General features: G+C 40.5%; 1 protein-coding gene across 4 annotated transcripts in view; it reads right to left on the reverse strand.

Annotated features, from left to right (window-relative positions):
• Positions 1 to 365: 365 nt before the first annotated feature.
• The window catches only part of tert (telomerase reverse transcriptase), a 55,002-nt gene continuing 33,206 nt past the window's right edge, over positions 366 to 22,161 (reverse strand). For 2 of the 4 annotated variants that reach the window (XM_072283378.1, XM_072283380.1), the window contains exons 14-17: positions 17,128 to 17,252; positions 13,946 to 14,083; positions 2,591 to 2,704; positions 366 to 1,484 (exon numbers count right to left, since the gene is read on the reverse strand). In XM_072283378.1, the coding sequence (XP_072139479.1) occupies positions 2,601 to 2,704; positions 13,946 to 14,083; positions 17,128 to 17,252 (367 nt within the window). In that variant the 3' untranslated portion in view covers positions 366 to 1,484; positions 2,591 to 2,600. Of the gene's footprint in view, positions 1,485 to 2,590; positions 2,705 to 8,375; positions 8,484 to 13,945; positions 14,084 to 17,127; positions 17,253 to 20,208; positions 20,281 to 22,161 lie in introns of those variants that run through there. The other 2 variants (XM_072283379.1, XR_011889732.1) reach the window with 2 other exon arrangements.

Raw genomic sequence — 22,161 nt, forward strand, 5'->3', positions numbered from 1 at the left:
TAACAGAGGAAAAGGATGGTGTCAAGAACAAAAGTACTCCCGGAAAGAATACACCAATCTCTCAATTTTATAAGGATCAATATCGGAAGAAAAACTTCAGAAAAACATGCAGTCTCTAAGAGTTATATGTTTTTAAATTATATACATCAGTAATCTTTGAGGAAAGTTTTCACTTCTCCCTAGTCTGCATCCTTGTTAGTATCAGTTCTGTTAGTATCCTTGTTAGTATCAGTTAGCATATTCACTTATGCCCAATTCCTCATCTGTGAAAGGACTTGATATTTCATATGTATAAATGCTTTTTAAATGCAAGCATGTCCATTCAAATAAACAGAACAATATCCATGTAACACACATTGCTATAATCACATTTAATTATTTTATTCAGTGACAAGAAAACACAATTTTACCAAGTTATTTAAAAGCTGTATCATCAATTTTGGAAAGGGAAATCAAATCTTGCTTCAACTTATTAGAAGCAAATAACCTGTAATCGGAAGATGGTTGAATTACGCAGTGTTCATGCTGAAAAATTTCATGCAATAATCTGTTCCATAAAATGTTAGGCCAATGCTTACAACCAAAAACAATTGAGGATCACCTTTATTTTCTCTACAGTTATGTCAATTCTAGCATTATAAATAATGGTCGAAGCATGATGTGATTTACCCATACTAAGAACACGATCAAATAACGGACTGGAATTTCACTCCCACAATTGTTTTTTGTTCCTAAACATTTGTGTCAGCAGTAATAAACCTGAAGAAAATCTACTTCATTAAAGTGTGACATAATTAACGAGTTGGAAAAAAAACATGCCTTATCGATGGTGTGACTGTTTCCCCCCTAAGACTGAGCAGCAGTCAAACAGTTAATCCTTTATCCAGCTAAAGTTACAGAGACACCAGTTTTCTGGGATATATGAAATTCTTCCATAACCAGTAGGAGATTGCTAAAGGAAGCATCACTTCCATAGATCTTAAAAATACAACTTAAAACTCCCTCTACCACATGCATAAAGCCTTTTTCAAGTGCAGAATACCCCCATATTTTATATCAGTTGACCAGCCACTCAAAAGTTTCAAGCTCAAAGACTCTACGAGCTCTCCCTCTATCAAACTGTTAAAAGCCTATGTTCAAAGGGTGCCTCCCAAAGTTTCTCAACACTACCTTTTCAATAAAAGGTCTAATTAATTATTATCCTATGCAAACTGATTGAAATCCCTCCAAATGGACCAACTCAGTGTTGCAAGAATAAGTGATGCCCAGCCTCAATGCTTGTGAGCACAATTGTTCGGCTTGATACAATTAAAGGCAAATTCCTTTTATGAGAAACATGTGACAAATCATTGCAGGGGCAACACAAACATCTCCATCTGCAATTAAAAGTTCATGTCTGGAGAATTCTAACACCATGGCATTAAAGATGTTGTCTCCGTCTCTAGGTACAGGTCTCTTGGTTCAATATTCAAGTCAAGAATTTCCTACGAAAAGAAAGATTAAATCATTTAAATAGATGAAATATGATGAATGTTTTGAATGAATCAGTTACATCAACACTAAATGATACCAAACTATTTTATTGATAACTAAAATGATAAAAGACAAAGACAGAACAGGAAAGCAATTGGAACCATCAAAACATATGGCCTCTGCTAGGAATATTAATGCAGGAAAGGATTGAGCTTCCACGTCAACCTTTCAGAAATAAGGAGCAATTGCAAAATGAATCACTTGTAGATTATTCACAGATTCACAAGTCTCTGTGGTGAACAGCAGTAAGACAAGGCAGGCAAAGACACAACAGGAAACATGGAAAACATTAGATCCTTAGGACTATAAGCTCTACAGATTTGAACTCATGGTATGCCTATATGTGGTAGATAGGTTCAGTGAACACCACGTGCAAGTTATCACAACAATTTCAAAGAGGTGGCAACAGCAAAAGCCCAGCTCAAACAGGAAAGGGAGCATCCTTAGAGAGGAATAAAGTGCTGGTGTTTCAGTCCAAGACCTTTCATCAGCAATGATGTCCTAATGAAGGGTCTCAGACTGGAACATCAACTGTTAATTCCTCTCTATAGATGCTGCCTGACACACTGAGCTCCCCCAGTATGTGTGCGTGTCGCTTTGGATTTACAGCATCTGCAGAATCTTTTAAGTCAAACAAGAAGATGGGAACAATATACTGGGCTGTGAGGTAAAGGAAAGAGGCAAAAAAAAAGGTGGAAGAGTGACTAGCATCATCATCACAAGATTATGTATTTGATAGTTCTTGATAGAATATTAAATATTATTTATACAAACATACAATACCCCCTCTGCACCTAATGAAGTGTCACGATATTGGCAGATAGGACATACAGTAGCCAATTTCTGTTTCTTACTGTCCTAAATGTTAATGATAAAAGATTCAATATTAAATTTTTAAAAGCTAATTAGATAAGAATTTGAAGGCAAGTACTTGTAGAACAATGAAGATGGGCACATCAGATTATTTTCAAAAAGTTGACACGCACAAAGGGCTGAATTGTTTCCCTCTATCCCATACGACTCCGACTGCTGACAATTATTGACATTTAAAACATACCAGTTCTGCCTTAGTCTAAGATGGCAGCAAAATCTCGATGAAGAGATGGCTGGGTTATACTCTGCAACAACTGGACTGTGGAATGTGGTAGAATCTTTTGTAATTTGGCCTTGCCTTTGAACAGAAACAGGACAATTAGTTTATTAAAATGTAATCAAGAAAAGATTTTATTCTCAGGATTTTTTTAATACACATCATAGTACTGTAAAAGCATAGTGAAAAGACTGCATCCCAGGAAAACAACACAGAAAGCACAACATCTGAGGAAGTTATACTGGATGTAAGAAGTAGGTCAAAGGACTTCATTTTTAACCCTCTTCATCCCAATAACTTAATCCCCATTGTCCAGCTCAAATTTAAGCTCCTCCAGCAGATTGCTTAATGTTCCATTGGCCAGAAAGCTCAATACATTCACATCGCTGCCTGTACCTTCATCACTGTCAACCCAAAACTAAGTCGCTGTACGCCAGTGGTTCCCAAATCTTTTTTGGCCCCCAAACCATATCCCAGGGCCACCCTCTCCCTTTCCAGACATTACATTAAAAACTATAAAGAATTTTGATTTAAGATGCCCAGTGAAAGAAAAATAGGAATTGCAAATTCAAAGCAGTGACCATTAATGGCAAAAATGATTTAAATCTGTAAATAAAATGTCTTTAATAACAGTAAAAATAACTTTCAGCAACAGTTTTAGAGTGCACATGAATAGTCCAGCTATTCATTGCTTTTAGTCCTTTCAATGAGACGGATGGGCTTGGTGCAGTGATATCAGCTGCTCAACGTCAGGTGAATATCACTCTGCAGGAGTCTCAGATACCCATGTTCAGTAATTTGCAGTCTGCTTCTATGATGTGAAAGGAGCTGGGTGATGGCACTGTAACTTCACTCCACTAAATATGATGTTGGAAAGGCAACAAAGAACACTTCGACCCTTTTCCACAGTGCAGGATTGCATATGGCATTTCTTTCTGCAAGCAAAAGTCTTGATAGGACTTTTTTTTGGAACCTCAGCTTCAGCTCAAGGTCATTTTGTAGCTAGATCAGTTCTTCTTCCATCCTTCCTGTAATTCCTCATTAGAAGTATTCTGGAATTGATTTATTACCCATTCTGGAATTTAGATTGAGAGAAAATCCTGAAATCTATCTAACATGTCTTTATGCAGCTCACCTAGGTGGGCTCAGTATACTTTAAGATTACCACCTGGTATTCCTTCTTCCTCTTCCAACTCAGAGAGGTTTGGAAATTGGAAAAGGTCGTGATGGCCAATGTTGCACTTAAATAGGGTTAACTTGATCAGATTCACATTTCCTTGCAATTTTCAATTGATTTCATTAAACTTTGCAAATCATTCTGACAAATAAACTATGTCATGCCTGATATTCTTGAGCTGATTACTGAATGAAACATTTGAGTCTTCAAAGAATTTTATCATGGTTTCAAAAAAGTGCATTGAAGTGTGTCAGGCTGTTTCCTTTTGAAAGCCATCTGACTTCTGTGTGCAACAGCAAGCGTTCAAACTGTTCATCACTCTCAGTGCAAAGTTCTCAAAATAGTTAAGAATTGGAAGTATGGCACTTGATTTTATTTACCACTGTAATAACAGTACTTAATGATTGGTGCAGCCAATCACTTACATTCTTTTTTGTGACAAGATGTCTGTGAATTATATAGTAAATGCTAAGTATGTTAGGTATGGCTTTTTTTAAAAAAGTAATAACTTCATAGTGGTGTCCTAGCATTAATGGTGCCCTGTCTGTTACACAAGCAGGAATGTTGGTGAGCAGAATATCCTTCTCTTTCAAAAACTGCTCAACAACCCAAAATATCGGGGGGAAAGCTTGGAAAAATAGAGGGCTATGCACTAGGGAAATCCTAGGCAGTTTCTAGAGTAGGTTACATGGTCAGCACAACATTGTGGGCCAAAGGGTCTGTAATGTGCTGTAGATTTCTATGATTCTATTGACCTCCCTTCCCATCAATCTCTAGTCCCCTTACAAATAACAACTCTTGAACCATGGTTTCATCTTTTATGAAGTGAACATAACCAAGGAGCAAAGATTCATTGCCTGGCAAAGTTGACTCATCCAACTGCAGGGCAAATTCTGTTATCCAAAGAATGGTGCACAATGTGTGTTCCACATTCTCAGACATTTCATCTGTTTGTCTCTGAACAGAGATATCGCTGAGTGGAATTGCTTGAATTATTTGCTTTGGGAACATATACAAAACCATACTCAGAACCTCCCTTACACCTGGCAGAATCAGTTCTTCTTCAATTGTATGGGGCTTTCCAGATTTAGCAATTAGTATGAAGCACGGAAACCATTACTGTTTTGTCGTGAAGTGCCGACAAACATGTTTTTAAGTATTTTCCATTTCTGAAAGTTTTCATGAAGTGACTGAAAATAAGACAAGTTCTTAATTGCTTCATCAGAGTGTATTTTCTTTTAGTGTTCAAGGAGCCTGGACCACTTCATTGCCTCATTTGAAAAAATGTTTTCCACACAACAGACACATTGGTTGCTTGGTACATCCATATTTCAGATACTCCACACTATACTGTCTACACTTGTTCTTTTTGTTTGATCTGTTTCTGCCCTTTTCATTATGCATTAACAACCATGGTTAAACACCTGTTGTCTAAGTCCACTCTCAAGCACTGTGATCGATAAAGGGGAAGCCAGTTATGACATCATCATAGCTCTGCCTGAAGGTACATGAAGTGGGCTACAGAAATGTGGTCAAGACCATTCTAAAGGGCAGATTCTGAACTTTACCCCATTGAACACCACACAGGAATTGTGTCAGTGTGATTAGAGTATGGGAATTGTACTACAATAGTGAATGGCAATAATGCGTGGGCCAGGCATGGGTTTCTTCAGTCCGGATTTTTCATGATATGCCAAATATAGAAGTATCACATTACTTTTCAACAACTTATAACATGCTCTGAGCAAAGTCCAAGAGAACGATGGTTTAGCAAGAGATGACGTGATTATGTGATCACTGTAATGAATTGAGGCACTGAGGATCAAATGCTTATAATAATCAATTCTTTTCTTAAATTAAGCCTATAATCCCTCAGCTGCTCTCCTTTGCTACCAACTGCCCCCTCATCGCCGCCTTTATCTTCATCATCACCTTAGAAACTCCCACTGTTCCCGGAGAGGTAATATCGGCAACGCTGGGAACCACTGCTATTAACCATAAACACAAGAAATTCTGCAGGTGCTGGAAATCTTGAGCACAACATACACGAAGTGCTGGAGGAACTCAACAGACCAGGCAGCACCTACAGAATAATCAGTCAATACTTCAGGCTGAGACCCTTCATCAGAACTGAAAAGGAAGGGAGAAGGTGCTAGAAACCTGGCGTCTTCTCCCTTCCTTTCTAATCCTGATGAAGGATGTTAACCTGAAACACCGACTGTTCATTTCCCTCTCTGTATGCCAGTCAGTATTATGCCACATAAATCTGCCTTCAAAGACATGTCCAGTTTCAATGCTACCAGTTACCACCTGACTCTAGCTTTCAGGGGCAAATGTTCTCCATCTCCAATTAATAACTAACCAATACACTCTTCACCTTCTGTAAATTTATCCATGAATCCACTCCTTACAGTTTTCAGAAGGCTTCTAATGAAGGAAGCAACAAAACATCATAGATATTAGTTAACATGTCATGATCTATCATCCCAGGAATCAACCTGCCTGCTCTTTATCTATTTGTACATTTTCTCCAGTCAGGATGAGTAAAGCAGCCTAATATGATGGTCCCAATTATTGTCTAATTGCCCCATTATTCTGGAGAGTATAATTAGTTTTTTGATGATTACACTCATCCTAAATGCAACATATCTTAATTATTAAAAAGTTATAGCAATAATTTATTACATTATTTAGAGCGCCTTTAACTGAACATTCACAAATTAACAAAACGGACCAAACTGAGATTGCCTGTTCAATGTTAAAACTTCATTCAAATCAAAATACCTCTCAGGAACACAATTTTAAAAATAGCTGAATTATTTTCATGGCAAGAAAGTATGGAGGAGATTAGAATTTCTCTATTTGTTACAACTAATGAGTGGGTGTCCCACGTACTAATTGGCTGTGGTATTGAGAAACTAAGTCCAGGGAATGCGGCTGCAATTTTAACTTCAGTCACCAATCAGCTGTTTCTTTGCTTATGGACTTATCAATGCATGATTCACTTGTGATTGATTCAGATTGATTATTTTAACACCACATAGTAAATACATCTGATGTTTATTTTGTTTTAAGAGATATGGTACAGTAACAGACCATTCTGGCCCTTAAGCCCACACAACCCAATTATATGGAAGTGACCAATTATCCTGCTGACCCATATGTCCTTGGACTGTGGGAGGACAGCAGAGCAGCTGAGGGAACCCCACACAGTCATGGAGAGAACAGACAAACTCCATGCAGCCAGCGGCGGGAATTAAACCCAGGCTGCTGGCTCTGTAATAGCATTATGGTATGCTAACTGCTGTGCTACTGTGCCACCCCAAATTTGGGGGGGAGGGGAGGAATTCACAAAATTTGGAAATGCTGGAAACCAAAGATAAAAATCAGAAAATGCTGGAAATATTCAGCATGTCAGGCTGTGCATATTGGCAGAGTTAAGACAATTTTCTATGAAATTGAGCAACACCATTCAGCAAGGAGTCTGTGGACCCCAGGTTGAGAATTTCTGAGTTACAATGTAATGTCTAAGACTGCCTTATCAGAGAAATTTTGCTTTTTTCCATTGCCTGTACTTTTACAATAGTGGAACACACTCCACTTGGTGCACAGAACAAATGTCAAAATGTCGAGAGCTAATTGACAAATTTCATTTCCCTTTACATTTATAAAAGTTAAAATACCCTTTGAAGGCTTCCATTGTGATACAGAGTGGATTCCAGTTAGTTGGGACACAGCGGGACCCAGTACATTTTGGCCCAATTAAACAGTTGTCCCAATTAACTGGAGTTTCATGGAAATTGTTAAAAAGGCATAAAACAACAAACTATTGTTTAACTGAATAACAAATTATGTATTTAAATGAAATACAGAACAAATCTGAACACTATCCATACTACAACAGTAGTACAAAATTATATAACAGCTCCTAATAATTATCAACGGAGGAACTCAGTGTATCAGGACATGTTCCTTTGATTAACTCTAAATTAACAAAATTAGCACAACTCGTGCAGACAATGGACTTCTTTCATACAACATTTTCAATGATTGCATCCTGCAAATCATCATTTTCAGTCTAACATTCAAGATGATTGTCCACACCTTCAAATTCTTCATGGTCCCTCACTTGTTAACAGTTTCATTTTCACTCCCAGCTGTTTCTGACATCCAAGCCTGAATGCTTGAAATCACAGTGAGTAGAACAGTTCGGAATTGTCCAAATAAACAAAAAATTATTTTCTCGATTAGTTTTTGTTCTTTAAAAGTTGTCCCAAATAACCAGCTCCCCTGATTAACCGATGGACAAATTAACCAGAATCCACTGTACTTTTACAAAAAATTATGTTGGAATTAGTTTAGCTCATGGGTACGTGCACTACTCAAACCCACATTCTGAATGAGCAGACTCAACTTACTGTGGCTGGTACTGAGCAGTGTCGTTCATTGACTTAAAAAGACTGGCCAGTCTGTTCTTTAATGCTGAGAGGCCCAGATACAGTGGACAGGCAATGAGAGTTAGGAGTATCTCTCTGAAAAGCACATGTCAGCTATAAGAACGTTAGGTGAATTCACCTGTCACTTTTCTTCCAGGTTATGTGAACTCTTTCTTCATCTCAAAGGATTGGAATACAGAATAAACATGCTGATGCCGCTCAAAGCAAGGGTAACACTGCATCTGATCTGGACCAGAACACAAAAAGGCTCAAATTCATCATAAACGTACAGAGGTTAAATCACATGGTAGGACGCAGAGATGAGAATGTCATCCCGAGAGTTGCTCAAACTAATTTTGACTGCTTCATCATTGATGCAAGGATTTGGTGCAAGCTAGCTTCTGCCGAGATATTACAGAATAGTTAGAATACTCAAAATTTGGCCACTGAGATATCCCAGAGTGTGTGTCTCTCTCTCTCCTCCACTTCCAATGTGAAGAAATGTAAGCAATGGCCTGGACTTAATGTGGTCCATGACAAAGGGAGAAAGTACAATAGTAGAAGTCTAGTTAAAGGCACAAAAGTGGACTGTGGAATGTGGATTAGTAATGGTGGGAAGAAGAAAATTACACAAAATAATGTCCTCAACTTTGTGGTTCATTATCTTGTCTTGTTTGTACTGTCAAGCAACACCACAAACCTAATTTCAATTATAATAAAAGCACAGAATGCGAAAAACACTCAACTCAGGCAGCGTGTGGAAACGACACAGTTAAGATGCTTTGTCAAAACCAGTTATTCTAATGTATCCATGTCAGACAGAAAGGTTTAGCAATTCAGATATTTCATAGATGGTTCAATGGGAGTGAAATGCAATATTTTTCCCCGCACAGGAGGGGTCATGAATTTGATTACATGAATACATTAAAGAATACATTAAAGGTGTTACAAAGCCTTTAACACACACAAAATGCTGGATGAACTCAGCAGGCCAAGTAGCATCTATGGAAAAGAGAACAGTCGACATTTCGGGCCAAGACCCTTCAGCAGGACAGGAGGGAAAAAAAGATGAGGACTCAGAGTTAGAAGGTGGAGGGAGGGGAGGAAGAAACACAAGGTGATAGGTAAAACTGGGAGGGGGAAGGGTGAAGTAACGAGCTGGGAAGTAGATTGGTGAAAGAGATACAGGGCTGGAGAAGGACGAATGTAATAGGACAGGACATAAGGCCATGGAAAAAAAAAGAGGGAGGAGCACCAGAGGGAGGTGATGGGCAGGCAAGGAGATAAGGTGAGAGAGGGAAAAGGAGATGGGGAATGGTGAAGGAGAAGGGGTGGGGCCATTACCAGAAATTCCACTCTACACTCATGACTGCGTGGTTAAGCATAGCACAAACCCCATCTATAAATTTGCCAATGACACCATTATTGTTGGTAAAATCTCAGATGGTGAAGAGGTGGCGTACAGGAGTGAGATAGATTGGATGATTGAGTGGTGTTGAAACAACCTTGCACACATCATCAGCAAGACTAAGGAAGTGAATGTAGACTTCAGGAAGGGTGACGCAGGAGAATATGCAACAAATCTAAATGAAGGTTTACAGGGGAGACATTGAGCAGCTTGAAGATCCTGGGCATCAGCATCTCAGAGGATCTATTCTGGACCCAACACTTTGATGCAATTATGAAGACACACCAGCAGCTCAAATTTACTAAGACTTTGCACTATTTATCTTTGTAATGCATAGTAATTTTGGTCTTTGCAGATAAAAAGCAAAGAAAAAGCATTTCAGGATGTACATTGTATACATTTTTCTGACATTACATTGGACCTATGAACATCCGTTGCCTTGCCTTCATCAACATTCCTGACAGCTTTCCTCAGAATACTCTCAGGCTGGTTAGACATGACCTGCCATGCACAAAGCCATGCTTACTAATCAGCTCCTGTCTATCCAAATGCTCATATCCAGTCCCTTACAATACCTCGCAATAACTTTCCCACTACTGATGTCAGGCTCACGGGCCTATAATCTCCTGGTTTATTATTGGAGCCTTTCTAAACAGTGGAATAGCACTGGCTATCCTTCAATCTTTCACCTGTAACCAAGGATGATTTAAATATCTCTGGTAGGGTCCCGGCAATTTCTGTAATTGCCTCCCACAGGCTCCGAGAGAACATCTTGTCAGGCCTGTGGATTTATGCACCCTAATTTGCCTCAAGGAATCAAACACCTCCTCTGTAATCTGCATAGGGCCCATGATCTCACTGCTGCTTTGCCTCACTTCTATAGACTGTGTGTTCATCTCCCGAGTAAATACAGATGCAAAATATCATTTAAGATCTTTCCCCATCTCTTTTGGCTCCATGCAATGCTTACAACTCTGATCTTCCAGAGGACCAATTTTGTCCCTTGCAATCCTTTTGCTCTGAACACATCTGTAGAATTCCTTAGGATTCTCCTTTGCCTTGTGTGCTAGGGCAGCCTCATGCCTTCCTTTAGCCCTTCTGATATCTTTCTTAAGTGTTCTCTTGCATTTCTTATACTCCATAAGTACCTCATTTGTTCCTACCTGCCTATATTTGTTATACAACTTTTTTCCCCCCCTTAAACCAGGGCCTCAATGTCTCTTGAAAACCAAGATTCTCTACACTGGTTATCTTTACCTTTTATTCTGACAGGCACATACAAGCTTTATACCCTCAAAATTTCACTTTTGAAGGCCTCTCACTTACCAAGTACACCTTTGCCAGAAAACAGCCTGTCCCAGTCCACACTTGCCAGATCATTTCTGATATCATCAAAATTGGCCTTTCTCCAATTTAGAATCTCAACCTATGGACCAGATCTATACTTTTTACATTAACTTTGAAACTAATGGATGCAAAGTGCTCCCCTACACAAACTTCTGTCACCTGCCCTGTCTCACTCCTTGATAGGAGATCCAGTATCACACACACTCTCTCATTGGGACTTCTAGACAGAGTAAGGAAACTTTCCTGAACACATTTGACAAACTCCAACTCATCTACTCCTTTTACTGTATGGGAGTCCCAGTCAACAAGTTAAAATCACCTGCTATAACAATTTATGTTTCTTGCAACAGTCTGCAATCTCTCCACAAATTTGTTCCTCTAAATCTATAATATTGACATGGTTATACTTTCTGACCTACATCTGTTTCTAACACTCGACTTAAAATTTGTCTCAGTTTACACCAACTTTCAGCAACTCTGCCATCATTCCTACTCTGAAATGTTTCTCCATTAAATCAGTTCTTACTCCAATGTCTGAAAACTGTAGAATTGCTGATATTTAGCCATTCATTTGCTCTTAAGTTAGCAACATAAATTTTTCCCGTGTTTAATTCTTCACCCTCTGACTTAGCTTTCACTCTTGGCTGGGTTCTCAGCTTTATCCAACTGTTTCTTTAGCAGGGAGGTAGACTGGGGGAATATTTGGATAGCACCAAGGAGAAGGGTTGTAATGTGCGAGAGCCCCTAACCCAGCTTCAACTCGAATGATTCTGCATATTACCACAGCCACCTGCTCTCTGAGTGGATCAGCCAGGTGTCAGCATTTCTTTAAGCTGGTCTTGAAGTGGAGCTGCATGGTGGCTGTAGTCGACGTACACAGATTACACAATAATCACTGACAATTGTCCTGCTCTGTTGTAGGAGATGATGGTACATACTTGGCCACAGTAAGAGATGAAAAGCAGTGGATGTGCATTCACCAACCCCGAAAGGCACGAGCATAACTATTATCTGCATGTTGTGACTAGCTGTAGAAACAACTGGGGAACTGATCTCATTGCATCCTCTTCAGCACACACCCTCTTCCACAGCTGGGCGAAGTCTGGTGCAGTACGGTTCTGAAAAGAACTTTTGACAGGGAAAAACCTGCGTTTGCACAAATGAACTCCTTTGCGTATTGGTAAGTCTCGCCACCAAGTTGACAGTGAATGAAGTCAATCAGTTCTGAGAAGTCCGCCAGAGAAAGCAGGATCTCCCAGTGGCCGGAACACCTATGCTCTGTCCGCCAGAGAAAGCAGGATCTCCCAGTGGCCACACATTTTAATTCCACATCCCATTCCCATTCTGACATGTCTATCCACGGCCTCCTCTACTGTAAAGATGAAGCCACACTCAGGTTGGAGGAACAACACCTTATATTCCGTCTGGGTAGCCTCCAACCTGATGGCATGAACATCGACTTCTCTAACTTCCGCTAATGCCCCATCTCCCCATCGTACCCCATCTGTTATTTATTTTTATACACACATTATTTCTCTCTCACTCTCCTTTTTCTCCCTCTGTCCCTCTGAATATACCCCTTGCCCATCCTCTGGGTCCCCCCCCCACCTTGTCTTTCTCCCTCGGCCTCCTGTCCCATGATCCTCTCGTATCCCTTTTGCCAATCACCTGTCCAGCTCTTGGCTCCATCCCTTCCCCTCCTGTCTTCTCCTATCATTTTGGATCTCCCCCTCCCCATCCCACTTTCAAATCTCTTACTCACTCTTCCTTCAGTTAGTTCTGACGAAGGGTCTTGCCCTGAAACATCGACTGTACCTCTTCCTAGAGATGCTGCCTGGCCTGCTGCGTTCACCAACAACTTTGATGTGTGTTGCTTGAATTTCCAACATCTGCAGAATTCCTGTTGTTTGTGTCATCTGCTCCTTTCCCCAGAAGCACCCTGACCGTTAACCACCTCGCCGACATCCCCGTCTGCCACCATTTCCAAATGCAATGCTGACATCGTGCAATCCACAGTGAGCCCTTGCAACGAACCGCAAGTTCGAGCATTTCCATCTCTGGTCCCACAATAAGAGCAGATCGGAAAAATGTATTACCGCATCAACCAACAGCCACTAGCAATGTCATCCTGGCCTTGCTCACAAGTTTTAATAGTGTGTCAAAGAGCTAGACCTCAGTGATAATGTCCACACAACGGCAGTCTCATGATAATTTGTTATAATTGCTCCATGAACTTTGTAACCAAATGTGGTTCCAGCACTCCTCTTCCCTCTACTTTCCATTCAATAGCTTATTTTAGCCACCTTGCTGCAATCTTTGAGAAAATCTCCTAACGTGCTGATGTCTGCCCGCACATCTCCCCCCAGACGCCGAAGGTCAGGACAAGGTCTTTCAAAACTTGCTCCACTCTGCGGAGCTTTATAGCTGGAAACAACTGAAAAAACACCAAAAACTTGAAAAGTCAGCTAAACAGCCAAGAGAAGTCATTCACCAACCATTGCCAATCCTGAACCCAGTCATCAACTAATAATCCACCCATAAATAAACAATCTAAGACAAATTGCAAGTTCATGGACCAAAACAAGGCATGAACGAATGAATCAACAAATCCATTCATACTTTGTAATGCTTACCTCTTTTTGCTTTTTATACTGTTATATCTTTGGTGCTTATTTACCTTATTCCATGACCTTTCTCAATTACTCTTTATCTGTTCCATCAGTTTTAAACAGGGGTGTCTAGAGTACATAAAATGGATTTCCAATGTTTGGGAGGCAATTTGTAAATAATACTGTACACACATACTCAGCTTTTACCCAGATTGTTTAATGTAATATGTAACGAGAGCATTTAGCCTTCATCCATCATATTTTCCAAATGAAATCAGAGACAGCAATACAAGATTAAATCACTGTTCAAGTGTTGGTGCAAAATTGCCATCAATATTTACTTACAGGTTTTCAGAGGTCCCAGGAGACACTTGTAAACAGCCTTGTGACTGGAGAGCTTGACAATGAAAGCACAGCAGCACAGCCACTGGGACGCTTCAAAAGGTAAAGGACCAGAAGCATCTTTGGAGCCTAAAGAAATCCCTGGAAAGAAGTTTGGTTTCTTTTTAAAACTAGAAATACTTAATGGAAATCAGACAATAAATCAGTTCTATTAATGTATGATCTCCACAACAATATTAATAATGACTGCGCCTGCATGTATTTTATTTCTTTTCAAATATTTATAGTGATTTGATGAAGTTTTTAAAATCATCCTGTGACCATTATGTAAAGTTCCAAAACTCACGCAAGGCTAACATCAAATAATAGCTTTTAAAAATTGATATATTAGCTTTTCTTTACTCTGGATAACATTTCCTATGTCTGGCGGGAACTGAGCATTATGAGCAGTCACAAAACAGTGTATCTGGGTGCCTTCCCCATCATTGCAGGGAATCTCAACCAGACCAGCTTGAAGTCGTTTCTGAACAATTACTTTCAACTCACCACCAGTGAAACCAGGGAAGACCACACATCTGATCAGTTATACCACCATCAGGAACTCTTACCGTGCCATCCCACGCCCACACTTTGGAAAGTCCAATCACCTGGCTGGACTCATATCCCAGCACGTAGGCAGAGGCTAAAGACCGCAGCGTCAGTGGTGAGGACCAGGATGGTCAAGGGAGGCACAGGAGCACTTACGGGACTGTGTTGAGTTGGTGGACTGGAAAATATTTAGGAATTCATCTTTGGATCTGAATGAATATGCCACAGTGGTCACCAATTTCATCAATGCGTGGATGAGTGTGTGCCTTGAAGAACATTCCGGACAAAAACAAACCAAAAGCAGAAAATAAACCAGGAGAATCATAGTCTGCTGAGGGCTACCTAGGAGGTATTGATCTGCTGAGGGCTAGATCGGAAGATCAGGAATACAGAACTATACAATGAGCCAAGGTACAACCCACAGAAGGTTATTTTAAGAGAGAAAAAAAATCAATTCCGATTGAAGTTAGGGACCGATTCGGTTGCACATCAGCTCTGGCAGGGTTTGCAGGCCATTACTTCCTACAAGGCAGAACCTATCGTCACAAATGACTGTGATGCTTTACAACCAGTTGAGCTCAATGTCTCCTAGGCATAAAACTACACTTTTGCAAATCCCTGCGTCATCTGTTGACACTGTGATCTGTCTTGGAGGCGATGTCAGAACATCTTTTAAGAGGGTAAACCCTAGCAATTGTGTACCTGGTAGGGCATTGAAAACCTGTGGCAACCAACTGGTGGGAGTGTTCAAGGACATCTTCAATCTCTCACTGCTACAGCTGGAGGATTCCACCTGCTTCAAAGGAGCGACAATCATACCAGTGCCCAAGTAAGCTGCCTCAATGATTACTGCCCAGATGCACCCACATTTACTGTAATGAAGTGCTCTGAGAGACTAATCATGGCCCGAATTAATTCCTGCCTAAACAAGGATCTGGGCCCACTGCAATTTGCAATTTGCCTATTGCCATAATAGGACTACAGTGGATGCAATCTCACTGGCTCTCCACTCGGTCTTCAATCACCTACACAATATAATACCTATATCAGGCTGCTGTTTATAGACTATAACTTTGTGTTCAACACAATCATACCCCTCAGTTCTAATCAACAAGCTCCAAAACCTGGGTCTCTGTACTTCCCTCTGCAACTGGATCCTTGACTTCCTTATCGTGAGATTTCAGACAGTGCGGATCAGAAATAATATCTTCTCATTGACAATCAGGATTGGTGCACCCCAAGGATGGTTGCTCAGCCCACTGCTCTGCTCTCTCTATACCGACTATGTGGCTCGGCAAAGCTCAAACACCATCCATAGATTTGCCCATGACACAACTACCGTTGGCAGAATTTCAGATGGTGACTCTGTTTCTCGTTTTAGACATTGTTAACCATTTCCATGAAACTTCAGCTAATTGGATCTTACATTTTATTGTGTTTAGGATCCTATGGTCGGTTCTGATTAATTGGGAGACATTCGGACCATGATATTTTGACCCAATTAAGTGCCTGCCCCAACTAGCTGAAGTTTCATGGAAATAATTTTAAAAGTATTAAAAAAAAAAGACCTCAACGTATCCGCCTCCGCCACTGTTGACGGCAGCCCATTCCCCACACACTCTCTGTGTAAAAACACTTATCCCTGACATCTCCTCTGTACCCAACTTATTGAAATAGTGAAATCATTTCCTTTTACTCCTGCTTCTGGCATCTCCAAGCCTGAATGCATTGAAAGTAGAGTAAGCAAAACAGTCCTCAATTGTCTCACTGCTTACTTCCTGCCAGTTGTCAGTGACAAAAATCACTTCCCTCTTTGAACACAAACAAGTGCAACAGATGCTAGTTAGAAACTTCGTCAACAATCTTCTGTCCTAACTAAATGGCACAGTGTGCCAAATAAATGAAGAGAATCCTGGCTATTTTCTCAATTAGTTTTTGTTCTTTGAGAGTTGACCCAAATAACTCCCTGCCTCAATTAACCGATGGACCAATGAACTGGAATCCCTATTTCGTACTGCAACTTATATTTTTTCATTACCTATTGCAATGTGACCCAACGGCAAACCACTGCTGTAACTTGCCTCGTACGCAGTTCCCCACTACGTCAGAGAGGCGTGGAGGGAAATCGTCCGCTAACCAGAGAAACTCCCGATGCAACATACCTTTCCTTTATTGCAACGTACTGCTGCCACAAAACAACAAATTTGACAACATATAACCTAACTCTGATTCTGAACACTGAACAAATTCAGTGAGACATCTATTCCCGGTTAATATCACGCTCATGAACTAAAAGTTGATGGGGTGCACTGACATCACTCACCTTGTTCCATGTGCCAAAATCCTTTATATTTTAAGAAAATTGTGGTTTCAGTAAAATTAAGTGGCATAAGCCATGTTCCACTCTTAATTGTTCCGTGACACTGGCCATTCTGGGGTGGTAGAATCACATCCTATTTCATGTAAGATGCCCAGCGATATAAATGTTGCAGAACTAAGCAGGGTAACATATCAATACTGCATTCAAACATTCTGTGGTACCTCAGTCTGTCCACTACCTCCCACAGCCCTGCATTATGGAAATTTAAAAATCTCACCTCGGTTTTTAGCTTTAAGAATGGTGTAACAACAAGTAACAATGTCAAAGATGACATCGAGGAAGAAAGAAGGATTGTCCTTTATTCTTTGTCCAAAAGGGAGCCGCAAAACACAAGCGTGGAATCTGATGGGGGGGAGGGGGAGAGAAGAAAAGTCAGATCAGTGGTACATCAAATTTATCCACTCAGTTCACAGCCACAGGAGGTGGGTCAATTACATTAAGAAAAAAAATAAACTGCATCCCATCTCTCTTCAAAAGTGGATGAAAATATCCTGCAGCATTAATTCAAAGAGCAGAATTCTAGCACACGACAGCAAAAATTACTACTTAACCATTTATCTCAGCATCATTTCAGTTATAGAGTCACAGAAAAGTACAGCACAGAAACAGGCCCTTGGGCCTATCTAGTCTGTGCTGAACCATTTAAACTGCCTACTCCCATCAATCTGCAATCTGCTCTTCACACCCCAACCAACCCTGCACAATTTGTACAGTGGTAAAACTAAATTCACATGCCAGCTACCTCTTCTATTATTATTAGACAATGGCATTTATGGTATTTGCCCAATATAGTCAACTGTGGCTAACTGTGATTGTTGCAAGTACAGGAGTACAAAAATCCATTTCTTTCTTTCTAGAAGTTTAAAAACAATGGGAAGAAGTCTTAAGAACCAGAGAACACAGTGTGTTACAATTAATTCTTACATAGCTTGGCTTTGAAAAGTTACCCATTAGAGGCATCACAGTGAAGATTTTGCCATTCTTGACTCAGTTGATTGAATGTCGAAGTATGAGCTGAATTGCAGTAGTGTCTTTATGCACCCCTCAAAATAAATGAGCAATACAAATTTCAACAACAAAGTACCCCCAGAAATGGATTTGGTATTTTAGTAGGATGTTAAGTTAAGCCCTTGGACTTCCAGTTCAGCTGCTTGCTTCAGTTTTGCGCTGGCTATCACAGGTCATTAGGGATTCTTGTAAAATCCTCCCTCAACCAACCCCACCAAAACCACTCTCAGACTTTTACTCCTGTTTGTAGAACCTTGTACGTAACTCGGAAACAGAGAACTTCAGCAGGTCAGGCAACACTAATGGAAAGAAAAGAGTTTCAAATCAAAGACGCTAGTCAGAGCTCAGAAAGAGAGAATAAAATTACAGGGTAGATGGTCAGAGGGGTGAATAGAGCAAAGATAAAATGTGCTTTTATTTCATATTTTCAGTATCTGTAGTGCTTTTGATTTTCCCATGTGCAAACTAGCTTCTGTTTTGGTCTCAATAAGTCACCTGTTCCAAAACATCATAGAATACTCTAAAATCCTGATAGGCGGACACATTAACCTTAATTTGTTTTATTGTAGCAATGAGGGATCTGCAGATTTATTTACTCAGCCCAAGCACTGACAATTAAAGTGGTTTCAAAGACAGCTACAGGATAGTTTACAAGTCTGTACACTATAGAGAAAGCAGAGTTCCTCCCACAGTTTGTGTGTACTTTTATAGGGAAAGCTTGGTGTTTTATGGCACCTATCAGTGCCTCAAGTGATGCTTTACAGCTCAATTCACTACCTTTGACACACAGTCACAGTTGTAAACACAGCAGCTAGAAACAGCAATAAGGAAAGTCAGATTATCTGTGTGGTATGAGGAACCTGCATTACGTGGACGTGGCAAGGACCAACATGTACCTGGGGGTGCACCTGGATGCCAGCACCAACACAGAGGCTGTGTACAAGAAAGGCCAGAGTCACCTCTACTTCATGAGGAGACTGAGGTCCTTTGGAGTACGCAGGCTTCTTCTTCACGTTCTACCAGTCTGTTGTCACCAGTACGATCGTCTAGGCGATGGTGTGCTGGGGCAATGGCATCAACACCAGTGATGCCAACAGGCTCAATAAACGGACTAGAAAGGCTGGCTCTGTTATAGGAGTCAAACTGGGCACAGTGGAGACTGTGGCAGAACAAAGGACCCTATGGAAAATCCTGGAAATTCTGGACAATATTTCTCACCCTTTGCATGCCACCTTGGATGAACAGAGGAGCATTTTTAGTAATAGACTAATAGGCATTGTTCCAAAGAGCGCTATATGAGGTCATTCTTACCCTCAGCCATTAGGGCTCTATAATGATTCAGCCTATAGTCGGGGAAGTGATGACTCCTTCCTGTTAGACTGAAATAACTTTTTTAAAAATTCTTTCTTACTTCCCTTCTAATATTTGTATATCTGTGCACTTGTAATGCTTCTGCGACACTGTAATTTCCTTTGGGATCAATAAAATATCTATTTATCTACTCAGGTAATGAAGCAATCCCTCTGCTCTTCTTCAAACAGTGGCTACGGGATCTGCCTGAGAGAACAAATGGGGTCTCCCACAGGGCAAGTTTAGCTCTCTCTCCCCCCGCATCAGCACACTACATTAACATCAGTATCTTAGAGGGATACAACTTTCGGTTTTCATACGGAACATTACATTGAGTCCATGTCTAAAAAGGGAATGGAAAATAACAAGAGCATACCCAACAGACTCCAGTTTTGAGGTTTTTGAGCATCAGCTGTGAAGTGTATTCCTCTGGCTGGTAAATTCCCAACCCAAGACCGTTAGGCTGGGAGGGGGCTGAGGCAGCCCACAGGCTCGAGCCCAAGTGAAAGCAGGATGAGTGTACAACCCCCACACACAGGCAAGCCAAGATCAACAATGGAATCAGGCTTGCCCTGACATAACAGGCCTTTGAATTTAACCATCTGAGTAACTTGTAAATACTTCTGCCCATCCACACAGATGCTTCTGACAAAATGAAAACTTTACAGCCCACACCTTCTAGGACTAAGGTATGGTTGGGTACAGTTTTGATTCTTCAGCTCGACTGAAATGAATCACCACCTCTGGATTTCCCCACGTGGGCAGAGTGTAAAGGGTAACAGCCAATTTCAGACAGAGAAACAGAGGGGGAAAGTGAGTATTCATATCTTTGCATCAGGAACCACAGTAGAGTAGAAGGAAATGGGAACATGGGTAATATTCGCTAAAACAATGTTTTTAGTTTTTTTTAATATAAATGCTTAAAAAAGACATAACCTACATTTAAACGGTCCGTGATAGATTTCCACCACTTCTGCAAATGATCAATTTCTATTCCCTTCAATGGACAGGTCTTCAGTTGTGGAGGGAAGATTACATTACATTAACAAGGTTGTTAACTCAAAATCTTCATATCGAATCCACCAATAATTAAAAGTGATTGTTTTTTCCACCTGCATCAATAAAACCGATCCACAGCTACAGGGGCTACGACTTTTTGACTGGCTCATAAAAGGACACTTAGTCACTTTGACTTACTTAAATATGAGAGAACTGATAAAAAAAAGGAACTGATAGAGTCATAGAGAAGTACAGCACAGAAACAGGCACGTAGGCTTATCTAATTCATGCCGAAACCTTTTAAACTGCCTAATCTCATGGCCCTCCATACCCCTACCATCCATGTACGTATCCAAACTTCTTTTAAACACTGAAATCAAGCTCACATACACCGCTTGTGCTGGCAGGCTCCTTTCACACTCTTGCGACCCTCTGGGTGAAGAAGTTTCCCCTCATGTTTCCCTTAAATGTCTCACCTTTCACCCTTAAGCCATGACCTCTGGTTATAGTCCCACCCAACCACAGTGGAAAAAGCCTGCTTGCATTTACCCCTCATAATTTTGTACACCACTATCAAATATCCTCTCAATCTTCGATGTTTTAAAGAATACAGTCCATAAGATATAGGAGCAGAATTAAGCCATTTGGCCCATAGAGGCTGCTCCGTGTGACAAAGGCTCATCACTGACTACAGACAGCACATGGCGCACTCGGTAAAACACTCATCCCCAGCAGTAATAGTGACTGGGTCTGAACCAGAGCTGCTGTATGGAGCTGTCTCGTATAGAGGCAGCAGCAACCTGCACAGGTGTGCTGATGGTGGAGGATACCATCTTTAATTGGATAATTGAGTTAATTAGCTTTTGGTTGGTCTAGGGGGAAGGGCTTAGCAGTTATAAGCCTCAGGTTAGCAAGGCTTTGGGGTTTGTTTTCTTTTGTGTTTAGTCTGAGGGTGGCTATATATATTGTTTTTTTCCCCAGTTTTTGTCTTGTTTTGAGGTAAATAAAAGCACCTCAATTTAGTTTTGCGACTCAAGCCATCTTGTTATTTTTCCTAAACAATTGATCCACAGTTTTTTGTGACATTCCATCATGGCTGATCCAATTTTCCTCTCAGCCCCAGATCTCCTGCCTTCTCCCCCATACCCCCTCATGCCCTGACCAATCTATCATCCTCTGCCTTAAATATACATAAAGACTTAGCCTCTCACAGCTACCTGTGGCAAAAAATTCCACAAATTCACCATTCTCTAGCTAAAGAAATTCCTCCTCATCTCTGTTATAAAAGGATGCCTTTCTATTCTGAGATTGTGTCCTCTGATCTTAAACTCTCCCACTATAGGAGACATCCTCTCCACATCCACTCTATCGAGGCCTTTCATCATTCAATAGGTTTCATGAGATCACCCCCATTCTTCTAAATTCTAGTGAATACAGGCCCAAAACTATCAAATGCTCTTCATATAACGGGCCATTCAATCCTGGAATCATTTACATCAACCTCCTTTGAACATTCTCCAATCCTAACCTATTTAATTTTTCCTTATAACTCAGGTCCTCCAGACCCAGCAACATCCATGTAAATTTTCTCTGCATTCTTTCAACCTTGTTTACATCTCTTCTGTAGGTAGGTGACCAAAACTGCACACCGTACTCCAAATTAGGCTTCACCAATGCCTTATACAACTTCAACATAACATCCTATCTTCTATACTCAATACATTAATTTGGATCATTAGTGAGTGAGTGATGGGTTGCACATGTTAAGTACCAGTGGCACAAAGTAACACATGAAAAGACAACCATAAAAATGTAGTTCATGAAGCCTGGGTGTCTAATGCTTGTGGTATTATACAACAAAATGGACAGGGTCAAGGAAAGACAAGTTGATAAT

This window comes from Mobula birostris, chromosome 19, assembly GCF_030028105.1.
Source record: "Mobula birostris isolate sMobBir1 chromosome 19, sMobBir1.hap1, whole genome shotgun sequence".
Lineage (NCBI taxonomy): Eukaryota > Metazoa > Chordata > Chondrichthyes > Myliobatiformes > Myliobatidae > Mobula > Mobula birostris.